We start from the raw sequence: 20405 nt of genomic DNA, 5'->3' as shown, positions 1-20405 counted from the left end.
ATCACAATGGTTAGTTAACTAAACCGTTGTGATAGACCTAAAGGTCTCAGGTTTGATTCTAAGCAGCGATATTTTAGAACATAAATTACAATTCATCATGATTACAATAGATAAGCATTGTGAAAAGTACTCATAGTTTATTATATAATATGTAGATTGCTTATTTTTCCATACACCGCATGTCTCTCATCATTCATTTCCTGCTCTTTAACACATAAAAAACATGAAATAAACGATGAGACACATACAATTCGGAAAACATCAATTGATATAGGTTTGTTTTCAAATACATCTCAATTGTCACAGTATAAGTTTCTATGTCAATTTAAATGAATATATTTTCATTAAAAGGTTAGTGAAACAAAAAATCTACATAGCATATAATAAACTAAACTTTATCTACTATAATAAGAATTTAAAAATCGTGGAATGCACCTTTTATTGAAATTAATCGTGAAACTATAATAAATTATGAAGTTAATCTAGTTTGTGATTCTATGAAAAAGAAATACAAGGTGGATGAAGTTTCCAATAACTTCATACTTTTTGTATTTTTTTCATAGCAACACAAACCATATGTACCATAGCCAAAGTATGTGCTTTGTTAAGGTGGTGAAGACGGTACTAAAAAAATGGTTTGTCAACAACAACAATCAATAATAAAACATTTGAAACCGAAGTAAATAATATGAAAATCATGTCAACAAACATTTATCAACAACAACATACCACAATAAAAAACCATAAACTATCTAACAAGAAAAAATCATATGAAAATCATGTGAAACATAACAACAACATACACGAAAACGAGAGAATAAGGAAGAAGAAGAATACCTTTATGTATGAAGAACAAGATTGACGGCTATACTATAGAATAGGAAAGCTAATGACTAAGAAGAAAGAAAAAATGGGAGCTAGGGTTTTGTTGTGAAAGATACGAAGATACTGTCAAGAAGTGAGACTTAATTCGCTTATATATGGGTAAATAATTTCACAACGGTTGTCATTTCTAATCGTGGGGACAGGTATATATATGTGTGTGTGTGTGTGTGTGTGCGCGCGCGCGTGTGTCACAACGATTGAACAAAACAACCGTAGTGATATCACTTTTATTTTTTATTTAAAAATAAATAAAGAAAGAAATGGCGCGTCTTAACGTTAAAGGAATAAAATATTTGAGGGTGATGAGGTTCAAACCTATGAAAGCTAGATTGTATCATCACGGTGAGGTCGTCGACCGTTATTAAATCCTAACAATTTTTAATTAAAAAATATAAAAAATGTTAGCGCCTGAGTTTAGAGATTCCGCTGCAATGTTTAGAAGAACAGTGGTGACTTGGCCGTTGTTGTTTGCGCGTTTTGTAGTAGTGCCCCTAATACTTTTTATATTTTGTTGTTAATTTATCAATATTAAATTTTTTGGGATATGAGTTTTGTGGTCATGTAACCTTCTTAGCTTTGGCTCCCTAAGCCCTTTAGGGATAAGTTAAAAGTCCTTAACACGTCTTTTAAGGTTTGGAATATGGAGGTGTTTGGAAACATGGATTTTAGAATTAAGGTTTGTTCAAGAAATCTTGAGAGTTTAAAGTTGAAGGCAAAGGTTGTGGATCTTTCTCAAGAGGAGTTGGAGGATAGTTATTTAGTTTATTAGAAATAATTGGATTTTATTCATTATCGTGATTTTCAGTTGTTTCAAAAATCTAGACTGATTGGGCTTAAGGAGGGGGTGTATAACACCACGATAATTTGATTTAATTATTTAATTATTATTTGATGTTTTTGATGTGATTATGTGATGCGTGATGTTTATGTTGATGGGTGTGGGGTAGTAGAATTGAGGTGTTCATTTGAATAATAATATAAATAGTCTTATTAGCATGTTTATTATTTAATAAAATAAAATAAGATATATTGTGAGGCAAGTTAGAAAGGGCAAAAGAGGAAGTCCATAAAAAAGGTCCTGAGGCTAACTAAGTAAAAAGAGGAATTATGAGAGAGTTTCATTCGACGTAGAATTTCTGGAGAAGCGTGAAAAGAAGAGAGACCTAGGGCAAGGAGAGAAGAGGAGATCAACCGTAGAATTTGAAGAAGGAATCAATTCGGCTAATAATCTAAGGTAAGGGGGTTATCATGATTATTATGTTTGATTTAAGGGGTTGATAATTGTATGTTGGGGTTTGTGTTATTCTTGATGAAGTTGATGAATTATGATGATGGCTTATTCTGATTGCATGATTAATATCTTGTATGATAATGATGATTGTTATATTGGTGATTGATAATATGAATTAGATTTAAATCCACCATTGTTAAGGATTTGAAGGTTTAGGGTTTGATGAGGATTGTTGGAAGCATGATGAATATTTGTGTTTTTGTGTTTACGATAATTAATCCATGTTAAAACTAGGTTAATAGCCTTAAATCGCAGGAAATTAATGTTAAAAATCAGTTTTTAGGAAAAAGATTGAGTCTCGTTTGATGCAGGCCGCGTAGGTATTTTCTGCAGAATTGCAGAGCCCGCATAGCACGGTTGAGCCCGTTTAGCGCGCTCTATAAAATAAAATTGGTCTAATTACACTAGGTAGCCTACTTAGCGCGGTAGGGTCGTGCTTAGCGCGGTCCCTGAAAAATGAAAATTTATGTTTTTGAAAATTGATTCCAGAATATGGTAACTTATGGGTCGTGCTTAGCGCGGTTCCAAGCGGGAATCGATCCTATGGTGGGGATCTTTGGAGAATGATGACGGAGTCATCGGTGATGAATTGGTACCACATGCAAGAGTCTTTTGTTGTTGCATTGCATTGTTGTGATGTTGTGTGATTTGATGATGTTTGATTACCTTGATGTGATTGACGATTATGTGATGGTGTGCGGGTGTTGGTAAGTATGAATACATTATGGATATATTGTATTGTTATATACATGTGATTGATTGTTTGTATCCGACTACTATATCTGTTCCTTATGTCTTACATAATGATTATAAAATACTCACCCTTTCTGTTTGAATGTTGCCTCCACGTGGGTAACGCGCATGTAATCAGGAGTAGTGCGTTGAAGTTGAGGATAGCTTCATGGCGTCCTTTTTTACCATTGTTTAGATTGAAGGGAATCTTGCTCTGATACGTAACATCGGGATAGGTCGTTATATTTTAGAACTATCATGTTCACTTTGATTATTTTGAAGTTGAATTGCATTTCGATGAATTACCTTTCAAAGGATTTTGATGATGATGTTTTGAATTATGACTCATGAACTATGAAGTTTGGATTTGGTGTTTTATGAGATCTATTTCAAAGATGTTTAAAGTTATGGATTCTACTGCGAGATAATATGCCTTGATTTATGATTATCAATGAGATATAGTTTTGAAATGAATTTTGATGCAACCCGTGTTACGGAGCAGGACTATTGATTGTAATGTTTTTATGACGATGTGACATCCTTGTTGGTGATTTTATTTGATTTTAATTCATATTATATTGTAAATATTCCTTGTAGGTAGAAGGGTGTTACAGGGTGCGAATTCAGGGTATTTCCATGCTTGTGTAAAGAAAAGAAGTTGATGGAACACTTTGGTTGCTCTTCGTGTAGGGGAATAGTGGCTAGAAAAGGTGTCTGAAGTTATAGGGTAGGTGTCTAGGTTTTTTAAAGAGCACTTCACAAATTATGTGGGTTCTAGGCCTTACAGAAGGATTCTTTTGAGCTTAGGAAACTTGTTCAATTAAAAGAGAGAGATGTTTTATCTAAGAAGGTTAAGGAGCCATAAGGGTTTCAATTTGTACTTTGTTGCGATTCAATTGGTCAAACTTAGAGAAATGGATGCTTTTTGTATGGTTCTCGGTGGGGTTATATTTTCGGTGGTTATAGTTTTTCCCTGGAAATGGATTTTAGTGGGTGTATGCTTTTTATTTGGTGTGGTGCGAAGGGGGAATGTTTTCTTCTCTTTTGTAGGACCAAGCTATTTTAGTGTGTGTCTTGAGTGGAGAGTGAATGCTCGCTTGTGTGTGATTGTGAATGTTTTGCAAAGTGTTCTCTAGCGGGTAATAGTGAGATGTATGGTATTAGATGCGGGCGTGCGAGCAGTTTCTAGATGATGCCTAGTATGTTTTGGGAGATTTTAATATTGTTTCTTATCTGACTGAGAGAAAGGGAATGGGTATGGGGGATCAGGGTTCGACTTTGGTGGACCCCATTGAGTTCAAAGTATTCATCGAGGTGATAGGCCTAGTGGAATTACCCCTATTAAGTTTGATGTTTACTTAGTTTCATTCTAATGGGGTTGTTATGAGTAGGCTAGATCATGTGCTTTTGTCTGCGGGTTAGGAGGAGGAGTGGGCGCAATGGTGTTTCTGATCATTGTCTGATTATGGTCAAGTACCATTCTTAACTTTGGGGCCCTAAGCCCTTTAGATTTAACAATTTCTAGCAAGAGGCTTCAATCTTTGATTTTTTTTAGTTCGTGATTTATGGGGGGTGGAGGTCCCTCATCACTGGATGGCGTTCTCCCTGCGGTATAAGTTGAAACCCTTATAAACTCTCTTAAAGTTTGGAATAAGTAGGTGTATAGAAACTTGGATTTTAGAGTTATGGTTTGTTTGAGTAAGCTCGATAGGTTAGAGTTAAAGGCAGAGGTTACCGATCTTTCTCAAGAAGGTATGGAGGATGGATCTCTAGTTTATCGGGAGTTATGAGATCATATTTGTTATCATGATTCTCATTTGTTTTATAGATCTCGAGCAACGTGGTTTAAGAAGGGGGTGCACAATTAGGGTATTTCCATGCTTGTGTCAAGCAAAAAAGCCAGCGGAATAGTTTTATTACTCTTCGTGTAGAGGATCGGTGGATAGAAAATATGTTTGAACTTAGAGGGGAGGTGTCTAGGTTATTTAAAGAGCACTTTTACATATTTTATGGGTTCTAGGTCTTACATTGATGTGGTTCCCCTTTTGGGCCTCTCGTTGGCTGAGGCGGAATCCCTATCTTCTAGGTTTTCCTTTGAGGAATTTGAAGTTGTAGTCTCTCGAATTGATGGGTCCAAGATTTTAGGTTTGGATGGGTTTAATTTTTCCTTCCATAAAAAGTTTTGGTGCCTCATGAAGCCAGAGGTGTTGGATTTGTTTGACTAGTTTTTTCTTAATGAGGTTCTCCCGAAGTGTCTGACTACTTTTTTGTGTCACTTATCCTAAAGGTTGACTCTCCTATGGGTTTAGGTGATATTAGGCCTATCTCTCTTCTTGGATCTCTATATAATTTTGTGACTAAGATGTTGGTTACTAGCCTGACATGGGTTATGGGGAGATTAATTTAAGTTCAACAGTCGCCCTTTGTTTAAAGAAAGAAGTTGGTGGATAGGTTACTTTCTCTGAATGAGGACTTAGATATTTCTAGGAGATCGAAAAAGGGATTGTTTTGTGTTCAAGGTTGATTTTGATAAGGCTTATGACTAAGTTGGTTGGTCGTTCTTGGTTTACTTACTAGTGAGATTTGGATTTGGTGGTAGGTGAAGAGTCTGGATTAAGCTTGTGTATTTTTGCATAACCTCCATGTGTTGGTTAAGAGGTGTCCAATGGAGAAGATTAGTATCTAGAAGGGTCTTAATCAAGAAGCCCACTTGGAACCCTTCCTTTTTTTTGTTGGTGGTTAAGGGTCTAAGCATTGCTTTAAAAAGAGCGGTTTTGATTAGAGTCTTTGAAGGGTTTAAGGTAGGGAGTGAAAGGTTACAAGCATCTCATCTCCAATATGCAGATGATATAGTGATAGTGTGGGTTTCTTTAGTTGATAACCTTTTGACTATTAAGGCGATGCTTAGAAGTTTTGAGCTTGCCTCAGACCTTAAAGTGAATTTCTCCTAGAGTTGTTTGTATGGTGTTAGTGTGGGTATGGTTTTTTTGGATAGGGCTTTGGCGTTTTTTCATTGTAAGGTAGATTCTCTTTTTTATAAGTATCTTGGGCTTCTAGTGGATGCAAACTCGGGGAGTAAAGGGACTTGGGTTCCTTTATTTCATCTTTTCTCTAAGAGATTAGATTCTTGGAGGAATAGATTTGGAGTCTTTATGGAGGGTGTTTTCGTTGAATATGTTGTTGAACTCTATTCTAGTGTTCTTTTTGTCTTTTATGAAGGTTTCAATTTCAGTATGGCAGGAGCAAGTTGGTTTACAGAGACATTTTCTTCGAAGGGGTTTAACGGGAATGATAAGATTTCTTAGATGAAGTAAGCAAATTTAGGACTTCTTTAACATATATATTTTCAACTAAACCCAACAATCTGCGTCTTAATTGAAAATAATACATTAACTTTCATTGTCTCCACCGACAATAATACTCCACCATAAAGAGTATAGTCACTTGAAGCTACACCACTCCAAGAATTTTCACATTGTCTTCATCGACAATCATAACGTTTAAAAACTATCATACTCACTCATGAAAAATATATTTCACTCGAAGATAAACCACTTCAAGAATTTCACATTGTCATCACCAACAATCATATACTTTATCATGAAGAATAAATTTCACTTAAAGCTAAACCACTCCAAGAATTTCACATGTTAAAAACTAGGTTCAAAACTTATGGTGCAACTCCCTTGTTGGCAGGATGCTCTTCAACCACCAACATAATCTTCCATCTTGTGTAATCTTGATTGTATCAACACATCTTTTACTCAAACTTTCCACAAGTCAAAAATAATTCTTCCATCAATTTTCTCTATCCCAAACGCACAGCTGAATTTGTGACTGATGTTCAATAACTCTTTCACAACACTGCCCTTCTTTTCTGATGTGGAAGATCAGACAAAGCTACAACCACAAAGCATACTATAAACACTTATCCCCGAATCCAACCAGGCTCTGATACCAGATGTTGGGAAAATAACAAACATAGAAAAAAAGATGAACAAAATAACAACACAAGAGATTAACGTAGAAACCCCAAAACCGGAGAAAAAATCACGGTCGTTGTCAATAGACAACAAGAGAATAATACTATGTGAAAATTTTTACAACACATAATATACCCTCAACTAACTCAGACCCCCAGTACACTTACACCCTCCAAAACAAATATTTAACTACATCTCACAACACTATAATACAAGAGCATAAGAGAATAAAGAAAGTCAAATACATGCTTACAGTACTTTTGACTGGTGCATTTTATCTTATTAAAAAGAATTAAAATCTTATATATAGCACTGAACTCGCTTTTCCTTCACACAACTAAACAATGTGGAACTTTTTCAACATATATATTTTCAACCAAATTTTTAACTAGTGTATCTTGACTTAATCATGAATATTGACTTTATAAAAAACATATAATTTTTTTCTTTTGGAGTTTTAAAACCAATTTTAAGATATTGATTATCAATTATAATATATAAATTAGTTAGAGATGTATGACACAAATCTTCTAAAATTTGTAGAACTTTAATAAAGAGACATTGATCGTTTAAATTGTAATCATTTTTTGTATTATGCTTCACAATATGCACTGATATGTCCAAAAAAACCTTTAACCTTCAAAACATTATTATTAAATTTCAATAACTTCAATAAATTCCTAAACATCAACACAACTATTTTTTTGAAATAACAATATAGTTATTAAAATATTTGCAACAATAAAATTATTATAATACAATTAAGTGATAAAATATTTTAACACCCAAGAGCATTGATCTAGTCTAACCAATGATATGAGTTTGAATTTGAGGACTGTGACTGAATTAGTATTCAAACTTTTGAGGGTTACTTTTGTCAACTCTATTTGATCAAAGCTAGAACTAGTCTTTAACTATGTGCTATAAATAATTTATATCCTAAAAAGAAGACACTATTTAACACACATCTCAACATTTTTCTCTCTATCAGTTACAGTTCATTCACATGGCTTCTAAATCAACCTCTCTTATTTGGGTTGCCCTCATTCTTTGTGTGTTCTTTTCATTGACTGCCATGAAAATAGCCAGTGCTTCTGAGCTTCATCATACAAGTAAGCTAGTTAACCTAATTTAAATGGTACACTTTTTTTAATAGTTCATGACATAATACCATATTTTGTACGATCGTTAAAACTAAAATATCAACATTATTTTTAATTTGAGCACTAGATGAGATGAATCATGAATTCGTACATAATATTATCTTATTAATTCTGGATATGTTACATGATATAGGGTCGTATGAAATGACTTGGAGTAGAAGGCTTATGAGTCCTAGAGATCCTGATTTGCCCCATGATGGCAATTACCGCCGTCTATGATAAGGATTGGTTAGGTTGCAATTGTAAGAAGAAAGATATTAATACAAATTAAGAACTAAAACCTATGTATATTGGATATTGAATAGCTATGCTTATTGTAATTGTATGGTTTGACTTTCATATTTATAGAAAGATTAGTTCTACTTTTGTAGTTAAGTGTTATAGGATTTTCTGTACTCAATCTAATATACTTATTTTTCTGTTAAATATGTATTTAGTTCTTATAAAATGTGAATACCTGGGTGCTACCCCTTTTATTGATTAATAAACCACTTGATTTTCACTTTTGCAGTGTTCCAACCTTAACCTTTCCTTGCTCACTTGTTTTCTAAAATAGTTGAATATCGTCTCAAAGTGTTTGTTTCTTTCGTATACAATATGATTCTTTGTTAATGTTATTACAAATGTTATCTATCGTCAATTGTTGTGAAATCAATATCAAGAACAAAATATAATAGGTTTTTTTATTGGCAAAAAACTCATAAGAGTAGGAAAGAGGAAAGCAAGAAGAACATTATGGAATTGGTTATAAACTTCCATTTATTATTTTCTCTTAGAAACAAGATTACAAGTGTTACAGAATAACAAACAACCTCTCTCAAATTAGGATTTGCAGTGTGCAATAATGAGATAGTAGTATGTTATTTATAATAAAACTAATACACTAAACTAATGTGCTTTTACACACGGACCAATTACACAAGCTGATTTAGGAAACAGGTTAACTTAAACAACGGGGCTTAACAAACAGCCCCAATTCGACATGCTAACAATCCTAACATTTCGACTATTATTGCGTACTTGAGCATACTTCGACTAACCGCTCCAAGGTCTGTGTTCGTGGAAAGAAAACTAATCGATTTAATCCATTATTGTGAAGGAAGATTGGTCACTTCACTCTCAACAATATATTGAAGAAAAGATGCAAACACTCACATCCTCCGTCTTGTATAATTTGGTTGAAGATCAACCATCATTTCCTTGTATAATGGAGTTCACGAGTCTTTCCTACTAAAAGATCTTAACTATTATTGAAAACTCTCAAGATCGATTCTTGGGAAGAGAAGTAGGTTTTTTTATTTGATCGAACCTCTATAATTTTTGGTGTTCTTCTTCTCCTTTAACTCTTTAAATTCTGCTATTTACTTTCTACTGCCTAAGTTTTTTACACTCGATTTTTAATATGAAAAAGTTTTCAAAACATTTTTTTTTTCAAACCATATAATTCAACCTCCCCTCCCCCTCACATCTCTTGTGTGTGAAGTCTCAAGTCCAACAAGTGTCATTGTACTTGTTAAAAAGGCTTTGTATCTCATTTTGGCACTCATGTATGAGCATATTAATTAGGAGTTTTCCCCTCCTCCTGTTTGTGAAGAAGTATATATAGAGACCATTTAGGCCTAGGATTTAGGGACCCTTAGAGGCAATAAATGCTCCCCTAACTAGGGGATACTATTTTCAATCTATTTCCTAAGGAGTTGTGGTATAACCTTTTCTCATATAAGTTACGAGATAACAGTATTATACACATTATTTATCCCAAGGGTGAGTTTCCACGTTCTATGCCCATGTCGCCTAGGTGACACCACTCTAGGTGAGGATCCTGAAGTCGTCCATGTTTGAAACTCTCACAAATATAACACTACGTATTCAAAGAGAATCAGATCTCATTTGGATGTTATTTATTCCGAGTACGGAGCAAGTCTTTGGTTGAAGATTATTACAATATAGAATTCCAACTAGAGGAAAATTGGCTCATAGAGGAATCTTGAGTGGCGCCCACAATTTAGTGTGACATGTTTGCCAATGCCCAGAAGAGTCAATGTTTCATCTATTTTTACTTGGTCTTGTTGCTGTCCAAATTTAGGAGGTTATTTTTTGTTGGTTAGGCATATGTGTGGAGTTTAAGGCTAGTTCTTTGACGCTTAACCTAAGCAGTTTTAGGCAGGCGTTGAATGGAAGGTCGAAGAGGTGTTTTTCAGAGTTTTGTTTGAATCTGTGTCTGATGGTCTATTTGGTTATGTTTTAGCGATATATAATTTAGAAATATTTGTTCTACTTTGTTTAAGAGTTATAGGATCTCTTATATATATCAACAATCAACAAAGTGAGACACTTATAGAATTTTAATTTTATATATATATATATATATATATATATATATATATATATATATATATATATATATATATATATATTATTGATACTTTGTATAATTATATTTATGGTTAAATTACAATTTTAATTCCTCCATTTTAGTCTATTCATAAAAGTTGTCCTCTTATTTTATTTTTAAATAATTTTGATTCCTTTTATTCATTTTTGTTTTAAAAAGTGATGATTGTCAAAAAAAAATTAAACAGTCGGCATAAAATATGATGACATTTAGAGTTCCATTTCTTTATAAGCAAAATGTATTTCAATTACTATTTGGGATTCTTTAGTGATGATTTGTCATCTAGAGTGCCAAATCCAAAACATTTATAAAAGTTATGTTTGAAAGTTTGGAAGAAAAGGGCTTCTGAAAACAACTTTTTATAAAAATTAAAAAAAAATATTTGATAATTTTTGAAAAAATTATTTTATATAAAATAATAAAAGAGTGCATATCATTACTATATTTTTAATTTTTCGAATACTATAACAACATAAAAGAAAATTTAAAAAGTTATGTAAGTTCTTCAAAACTCTTTCAAGTCTTCATTCAATATAAATTTTGAGTTCTCTTATATTGGAGAGTTTTTGGTGTTATGAATAAAAGTGAACCCTCTAAAATCCTCCCAACCAAAATCATTCAATTTGTTTCACTCAATTCTTCTATTTTTCAAAGTCATCCCCTCCTTTCCCCTCCTAACTCTCAAACATAACCTTAAGGATTTCTTAGGATGTAAAGAATCGGATTAGGATCCATTCCACTAATTGACAATCCATATTCCCTCTAGTTCTAGCTAAAAACCATTTCCAAGACATCCTCTTAGGTGTTCTATAAGAGTTCTATGACTAGCTATTCTCACATTCTTTGTCCCACTCTTAAATAAAATATCATTCCTACTAATTCAAATAGATCAGATGATAGCCAAAAATATCTCCTCGTCTATCTTTAGTCCTTCCTAGAAATTGTCTCTGAAACATCTTGTAATACTCAACACCGGTGTTATCTATTTCTTCCGTAGTCATGTTTAGGAGTGATAAACGAGCATGTTCAACCATTAAAGAGGAATAACTCTAAAATTAGCATTATAACTATCAAATTATTGTTTAAATGAGATTGAACTATGCAAGTGTATGTAGAATTAATACCTAAGTGTGACTTAGAGTCACATTATATATAGGTGAGATGGTTAGAACGATCTCAATTGATCCGATATAAATTGCATAAGGTCATTGGAGGCACGTCAACAATTGTGATGAGAACGTGGTCCTACAATTCTTATGTGATTCTTTTGGCGAAGGCTCTTTTGTCGAAGGTCTGCCTGGTCATCAACTAGTTTTAAAAAATCTTGTAAATTTTCTCAATTTCAAATATGGGGTTTTAATCTTCAAATTTCGCAGTTGCGGGAGATCGAATCGTGTTCCTTCTTACCAACTTCAGCGTCAATCACCATTGAACCAACTAACTATTGATTCACGTTGTTATTGTTTTTTATAACTAATTGATGATTTATTTTTTAAGACGTGTCATATTCATTAATGATGTAACGTTATTAATTTGAAAAAAAAATGAATTTTAGAATAATAAATTTATATTTAATCAATAAAACTAAAAAGAAAAAAAATTGATAATAGGATATTTGTGGCTGTCTATAGACCACAACCACAAGTTTTGGAAAGAGTTGCAAATTTAAACATAAACATTCCTGTTCTGACTTCTGTACAACCAAATGAAGTTTACATGAAACTTCCTATGCCCAAAAGAACATCCAAAATATAAAGACAAAAACACACTCATAGAAAACCAATATAAAGTTTGAAATTTTGAGAGAAATTAATAACAACCGCCACATATACTAACACATCGACACCGATAATAATTTTTTTAAAAAATTAAATAAAAAAATGAAATATAATCACAATTGTCAATGTTGGTTTCAGACATGAACACAGACACAATTACACTTTTTTATTTCTAAAGTGTCGATGCTACAGAGGTTACAAAGACATTAGCAAAAGAACAAGGAATTCTTATAAAAATAAGGATAGAAAGAAACATCTCAACTATATATAAAGCCATGATTGATGATTTTATATTGACATTTCAATATAAATAACACACTACTGTTTTATATCCTCAAAAACTATATAAAAAGCTAACATTTATTTGAGGACAACAATGTAAGAAATAGATAATTACATATATAGAAACAGATTACACATATACTATATATATCATATCTAGCATACCTTTTCTCAATTATTTCCTTCTCTAGCAACAATAAGTTCATCCATGTTATCAATACCAATATCTTCAGGTATCAATATTTCATCCTCAGTTGTGAAATTGTACTTACTACCAATAGCTCTTAAGAACTGATACACTTCAAACATGGTTGGCCTCTCCTTTGGAGTTTCTGAAACGCAGTTGCATGCAACCTTTAGAAATTGGAAAAGCTCGTTATCATCGCCTTTGTTAACAAGCTTTTCGTCAATGGCATCGTGGAGTTTGGAGTTTGTTGTAAGCTCAGCAATCCATTCTACGAGATTTCCTTTGAAAGTTTCTGGCGCTTTAGCCACACTTGCTGGTTTTTCGCCGGTTACCAACTCGAGAAGCACGGTCCCGAAGCTGAACACGTCGCCCTTAGGTGTGGCGACTAAAGTTTTTGTATACTCAGGAGCCACGTAACCGAAATCGCCGAATTCACCGTTTACGAAAGTACTCAAATGTGTATCGAGAGGGTTCATCAATCTGGCAAGGCCGAAATCGGAAATTTTGGGCTCGAATTCCGCGTCCAACAAGATGCACTTCGAGCTTATGTTTCGGTGGATGATACGAGGATTGCAGCTATGATGAAGCCATGCAAATCCTTTGGCCGCTCCGATTGCGATTTTGAGTCGCAAAGGCCAGTCGAGAGTGCACTCACCTTCAGCAGGATGTAGCTGATCATGAAGCATTCCGTTCGGCATGTCTGTATAGACCAAAAGCCTCTCTTTTTTGGCCATACAAAAACCTAAAAGAGGAACCAGATTACGATGTTTGACAATCCCAAGTGTCGCCATCTCGGACATAAATTCTTTCTCGGAGTGTTGAGATTCCTGCAATCTTTTCACCATAAATGCTGTGCCGTCTTCAAGAGTAGCTTTGTAAACGGTTCCCGTTCTTCCCGTCCCAATGATATTGGTATTACTGAAGTTGTTAGTAGCCTTCATGAGATCACTCAATTTCATTTTCGAAATCGATTTCTCAAATAGAGACACCTGATTTTCAGTTCAGTATAGTTAGTAACAGTTGCATTGCATGTATCTAAAAAATGGAAATTTTTTCCGATAAACGAGTTTCTATTGAAAGTATTTAAAACAGGTATATAACTTACCTTAATTCCTTTGGTTCCTTTAATACTTCTTGCCCATTTGTTTCCTTCAGGATCTTCTTCCTTTCTTCTATAAGAACCACGGCGCACAAAGAAGAACATTACAACACCCAATCCTAACATTGCAAGAGTCACCGCACCAACAGCGGCTCCCGCTATAACCGCAGTATTACTCTTGGAGGATTCCTTGGCCTTGCAAACACCCAATAAAGGAGGTCCACAAAGACCTTGATTATTTGCATAATTTGGGGTAACTTTACCGTCAGTGAAAGTTGGAACTTGCCCGGTCAAAGAATTGTCGGATACATCAAAAGTCTTAATGCGTGTGAGAGTGCCTAGTTGCAGAGGAATTTGACCGGTAAGTTGGTTCTGATCAAGTTTAAGGGAATTCAGATAAGTACAATTCGCAAGACTAAGAGGTATCTCTCCAGAAAACGCATTTGAAGATAGATCAAGAGACGTCACGTAGGTTAGAAGCGAAGATATATCTACGGGAATGTTTCCAGAGAGATCGTTGACCGAAAGATCTAATCCTGTTAAGCTCGAACAATTAACAATGCCGCGTGGAAACTGACCCTTGAGTCCCATATTCGATAACTTAAGATTCAAGACTCTATTCTCATCAGGATGCCAACACTCAACACCATTGAATCTACAGATAAACCCTTCGGTTTTATTGTTGAAATTCCACGAAGATGTCAAATAATTATTCGGATCTTTGATAGAATTTTTTATAGCTTTCAAACAGAAGATATCAGTTTCAGTCCCATAGCTTATACCAGAACTAATCAGCAACAAGAAACTAACAAAAACATGATAACTGAAAATCCAGCTACTCAGAATAACCATCATCTTCATCAAAATCCTAAACACAAACCTAAAAGTAGTAATCCAGAAACCTCATTCATCAGTTTCCATAGCACTAACAACAATCCTCCTAAGAACACACCCTGAAAACATAAATCAAAATAACAGAAACAAAGTTCAGAACTTCACACAAACCAAGTCAATTAGTCAACCATACAATATAGAGCAAGTCAATAAAAACAGTCCCATAAAAAAACCTTAATTTAGAACAAAACTAACACAACCATGACATAAAGGAAACTAAATCATCAAAAACATGAGAAACCCATCAATGTAAAATACACATATATGAATGAAAAAAAACATAAATTTTCGATTTTTCACATAAAGACTAAAAGACCCACCTGGGTTTTTCACAACCCAATGAAGCTTAGATGAAAATTTCGCCTACCCAGAAGATAATTTAAAGAGTGAAGACAGAAATAAATATAAAGTTTGAAACTTTGAGATAAGAAACGGGGAAGGAAGTTACCTGAAGATGATAATTGTGATAGATTTGTTGTGAAGAAAGAAACAGAGAAAAAGGAAATGTGAAATGGAAATTGGAACGGGTCAAAGAAGGATGAGAGAAGACTTGGAAAATAGAACCGCGAAGACTTGTGAAAGTGAAAGTGCTTCTTCACTTGCTGACTATAGCCTTTGGTTGAAAAAATGGGGTGTTTTGTTATTGGACAAACTAAAGAAAATTGTGACACAAAGGAAAACAAAAGAAACATTTTCTTTCAATTTTTTAAGTATTTTTTCCCTTAGATAATGTGGCAATCAATGGGAGAAATGATGTGGAGTTAATTTTATGTTTTTGTTAATAAGTGAATAAATGTATTATTGGTCTTTTATATTAACTCATGATTTATCTTATTTTAAACTTTAAAAATATTTTTATTTGTTTTTATAAATAAACTAGATGGAGTGCGCACGGATAAATATATTTGATACGATATAAAATATATTTAGATGTACTTGTAAATTTAAAATGAGTTATTTAATTGTAAAATGAACAATAGTTATATAAATTCAGTTGTATTAAATAAGTATTGTAGTAATAGTGACTCGTGAGATGAAAAATTAGTTGTTTATATGGTTATTGAGTTTTATTCAATTTGATACGGTATAAAATGTAGGGTTAAATATGTTACGGGTCCCTGTAAATATACTAAAATCTGGTTTTAGTTTCTGTAACATTTTTGTTCAAAGAATCGTCCTTATAAAGTTTTTCATCCCTATTTTTCATTCCTGTCGTCAATTCCACTTAACTAACACAGACGTGGACAATGTATTGCCATTTTTGTAAAATTAAATGGTCAACAACTAATTTCCACGTGTGTAATAAAATTACAAGTCAATATTTATATCAATCATTTTGTCCATCTATGCATATTTCCTTCCTACCCCTAATTTTTTACCCTAATTCCTCTTCGTCTTCTTCATATTTCGCTGCAGGTCGATTTGAGAAGTTTATCCAACAAATCAAAACCGTCTTTCGTCTTCTTCATCTAAGGAACATTGATGTTGTATTCCAAAACTGGTGCTTTAAAATCCATGAACAGTTTGTCGTCTTCTGTGCGATGTAGACGAGGAAGGAAATGTGGCTATGAAGCACGAATAGTTTCATACATATGCAAGACCGGTCCAAATAAAGGTAGGCTCTTCTGGAGGTGTCCTTTTTGGCAGAGTGGAGATACTTGCGATTTATTTGTATGAGATGAAGATCTGGTTGAAGACAACGGTGTTGGTGTCGAAAAGGTAGAGATGTCAACAAGCTAAAGGAACTGGAGACTGTTGAATTGCTGAGAGAGTTGTATGAAGCTTCCAAGAAGAAGAACATGAAGCTGCAAGCAAAATTGATATCAGAGGCATGGACTGGAAAAATCAAGTTTATATTTTTTTAGTTTCTCTTCTGATTGTATGAGTAGATTTGTAATTGCAGTGAATTGTTATGGTGTACTAACTAAGGAATTGTAATGATGTACTGACTAAGGTATTGTAATTGTATTAGTAAGTTCTTCAAAACTGATTTATTTTGTACATAGTTTTGCATAGTTTGCATAAAGTCACTTATAAAATTGGACATAGTTTGCACCAAATTGGCATTTATAAAGCAGTGACATTATAGGTAAGCTAATTTGAAAGTCAGCAAATTGTGCTTAAAATAACATGATAGTTTTATCATTAAAATAGTTTATCCAAACAGATCCATTACATGGACTGAGATTGTACATTAACCAAAATAACAAAGTATGCAACTTAATACATCAGCAACTTATAAGTAACTGCTCAAAGTTTGCAGCATACATAGGTTGCAACTTAATATCAACAAATTATACATAGTTTACAACTCAAAAATACAACAAAAAGTTTAAAATAGGTAGGTTCCTCATTGAGTCAAGCTTTTTTGGATGTCATTCCAGCTTTTCATACCCTTCTTGACTGGTGGCTTTGATGTATCCTCTTCAACGATTACAACTGGATCTTCAGGGCGTCTTCCAGGTCCCATGATGTTTTTAGTTTTTGAATTATTGAGTCTCTCACTCTTTCTAGTATGCACCTCAGTAGTTAGTCCATCACTCTTACAAGTATGCACCTCAACACTTGGTCCATGGGCTTAATTAAATCACAAGCATGAAAAAAGACCACGAACCAGAGTCTTGACCATTAAAAGCATAAACTTCTCCACCCTCATAGGTTAAAATTTAATCTTTTACAAAACGGCCCTTTGTGTAAAATATCACCTTAAGTAAAGCCATTCCGAAAAAATGGAGTGAAAAGGACACTAAACATTGGACCCACAAACAACATTTCAATATGGAAAACCCTACTCAGTCAATACACTACAAAGATAAATAAATACTCCAGACCAAAATTCGATAAAATGGAATCTAAACAACTGGACCTAACTCAGATTCAATGTCGAAGGACCACAAGCATCACCTTTTAACTTGTGTCTAGGACCACAAAGCTATCTTGAGAACACCGTGATTATGAATCTGCAACCAGAACAAAAATAAACAAGTCGTGACAAGTACAATGATGCTTTTGAATGGACGGAAAATGTTGGAAGTGTGAAATGAACATTCACCTTCTTTTGGAAAAAGACCTAGCAGTGGAAGGAGATGGAGATGTTTTTAGGGTTTCCTTCAATGTAAAATCCCCTTTGTGTTATAATCTGTACTCTAAGTGCAGATAAATGATGTTAATAACGTGGCATTCAATTACTCAACATAACTACTAAAAAAATGTCAACTTATTGTCCACGTCTGCGTCCGTTAAGTGGAATTGACGGCAAAGATGAAAAATAGGGACGAAAAATTTTATAGGGACGATTCTTTAAACAAAAATGTTAAGAGGGACTACAACCAGATCTTGGTATATTTAAAGGGACTAAAAACATATTTAACACTAAAATATATATAAATTCACATGTAAATAATAAATAAGTTACTTAATTGTTAAATGAACCATGATCATATAAACTCTATTAATGTTGATTAAAAATAAAATAGGTATTGGATTGACATGTCTGCACGACTATGGAGTATTATCCAATTTGATACGATATAAAATGTATTTAGTAATACATGTAAATTTGAAATGAGTTACTTAATTGTAAAATAAAAATGATCATATAAATAACCTTACAAAATAAATCTGTGAGATGGAAAAAGAAAATAAAAGTTGACATTTAGAAATAAATATTTTATCTTTCAAATAAAGGTAACTTTTGATTAAAATAAATTGATATTGTTCTGACAGTGACTCGTGAGATGAAAAGTTAGTTGTCTACACCGCTATTAAATATTGTCCAATTTTATAAAGTATAAGATCTATTTAGATACACAAGTAAATTTGAAAAGACTTATTTAATTATAAATTATAAAATGAACAATGATAGTATAAAATTAATTGTATTAAATAATCATACAAAAACAAGAAAAAAAAATAATCCGTGAGATGGAAAAATAAAAAAAATTAACATTTCAAAATAAGAATTTTGTCTCTCAAATAAAAATAAAATATTTATTAAAAATAAAAGAGGTGTGCTACTTTGACACTTTTTTCATACACCTATACCACTACACCGTATGAAACAACGAGGAAAAATGTTCTTGCACATAAACCAAAAAGATTAAACTATTAAAAAAAATAGAATTGGTAGGTATTATGTTAGTTATACGGTGTAATGTTAAAATGTGGTGTATGAATATCTTATCCCAAAATAAAATATGCATTGTGTTGATAATGACGCGTTAGTTGTATGAACAATTTAATAAAATGATTTGTTAACTTTATAACTATAAATTATTTTTTAATAACTATGAATAATTTTTTTGATAGCCATAAATTAATTATGTTTTCTGTGGCGACTAAATTTTGTCTTTTGAAAATTTTATATTTTTCTGGATTACTCTTCATTCCATTGAAATTGGGTTCAATTTTTTATTTATTTTTATAAAAATAAAAAGGGTTCATTCCATTGAAATTGGGTTCAATTTTTTTATTTATTCTTATAAAAATAAAAAGGGAAAGAAAAAGTGGAGAGAGAAAATTTTAAAATGAAAGTGTAATTTGAATAAAAAAATAAAGTAAAAGTGAGAAAATTGAAGTTACAAAAATGAATAAATGTGTTGGAGCCACGTGTCACATTTTGGTTGATTTAGATTGAGAATAATTGAGTCATTAATAGTCTTAATTTTATTAATAACACAGAAAAGAAAATTTAGGACTATATAATAGTATGTTATATTGATTAATAAATAGTCGATAAGTGTGGAAAGTCGCATGTCGCGTTTAATTCATGATATAAAATGAAGTAGTTTTTTTTCAAGTCCATGGAAATTCATTAAGGTAATGTTACGTTAGAATTGGTCAAAGTTAAATGACACTGACAACTTGATGTTTTCTCGTGTTTCATGTTTATAATGCGACTAGTTAAAATAATTATTTACACAGGGACACATTCTAAGCGAAGGATGTGTGTATGGATAGAGAAAATAGAAATACATTGAAATAAAGAGAAACAACACAAACATGGGGTGTCAAATGCTTCCAACAACAACAAGAATCATACACTACCATGCAAAAATAGTTTAGCAAGATTATGTTGTTCGTTAATCAATTCTAAGTTGTTTAGAAGTTAGTAATATATTGGTTAGGTAGTTTTTAACTAATTCATTACTATTGATTTTGTATGAGGTTACTACTAACTCTATTTGTGGTTGTTAACTAACAGCTAGTTACTAGTAAGATCATATATAAAAAATGTAAATCATATTTGTATGAGGTTACTATTTGGGGGTATTTGGGAGGGTGAGGTCGATGGTTTTGAGGACCTCTGACTCAAACACAGTAAATCGAGTCCTCCATCCTAAATCATAAATGACAAGAGTATACTTGAAGAATAACTCACCCCTAGGTCCTCAAAGCATCGTCGAATGGACTTTCTCACCCTCATCATCGCATGGCTACAACGTGAAGTTTCCTTCGTCACCATTGGTGGATATATACAAACCCTTTAGAAATGAGGCCATCATGGCTTCACTAGTATAGACGGATTGAATACCATCAACCTTGCGACTGAAACAGTTGATACTTGTAACCACCATTGATGCAAAGACAAAATGTAGAAGAAAACGATGGAAGAAGAAAAATCGTGACTCATATATTTAAAGGGTTTGATTTTTTTCCAAACCGAGTAGAGTCATTATCACATAGATAGCACAACCTATATATTCCAATAAGGATA

General features: G+C 32.9%; 1 protein-coding gene across 2 annotated transcripts; it reads right to left on the bottom strand.

Annotated features, from left to right (window-relative positions):
* Positions 1-12534: 12534 nt before the first annotated feature.
* LOC131616173 (probably inactive leucine-rich repeat receptor-like protein kinase At5g48380) lies at positions 12535-15294 on the bottom strand. 2 transcript variants are annotated; one of them, XM_058887436.1, is made up of 4 exons: positions 15138-15267; positions 15010-15052; positions 13802-14748; positions 12535-13685 (listed from the first exon to the last, which is right to left on the bottom strand). In XM_058887436.1, the coding sequence occupies exons 3-4, from the start codon at positions 14654-14656 to the stop codon at positions 12681-12683; spliced, it is 1860 nt and encodes a 619-aa protein (XP_058743419.1). In that variant the 5' UTR covers positions 14657-14748; positions 15010-15052; positions 15138-15267; the 3' UTR covers positions 12535-12680. The 2 variants fall into 2 exon arrangements, with proteins under 2 accessions (XP_058743419.1, XP_058743418.1); XM_058887435.1 differs by lacking the exon at positions 15010-15052 and having other exon boundaries at positions 15138-15294.
* Between the last annotated feature and the right edge of the window lie 5111 nt (positions 15295-20405).

Source organism: Vicia villosa, linkage group LG7 (genome assembly GCF_029867415.1).
Source record: "Vicia villosa cultivar HV-30 ecotype Madison, WI linkage group LG7, Vvil1.0, whole genome shotgun sequence".
Classification (NCBI taxonomy): Eukaryota; Viridiplantae; Streptophyta; class Magnoliopsida; order Fabales; family Fabaceae; genus Vicia; species Vicia villosa.
This window is presented reverse-complemented; position numbering and strand designations above follow the sequence as displayed.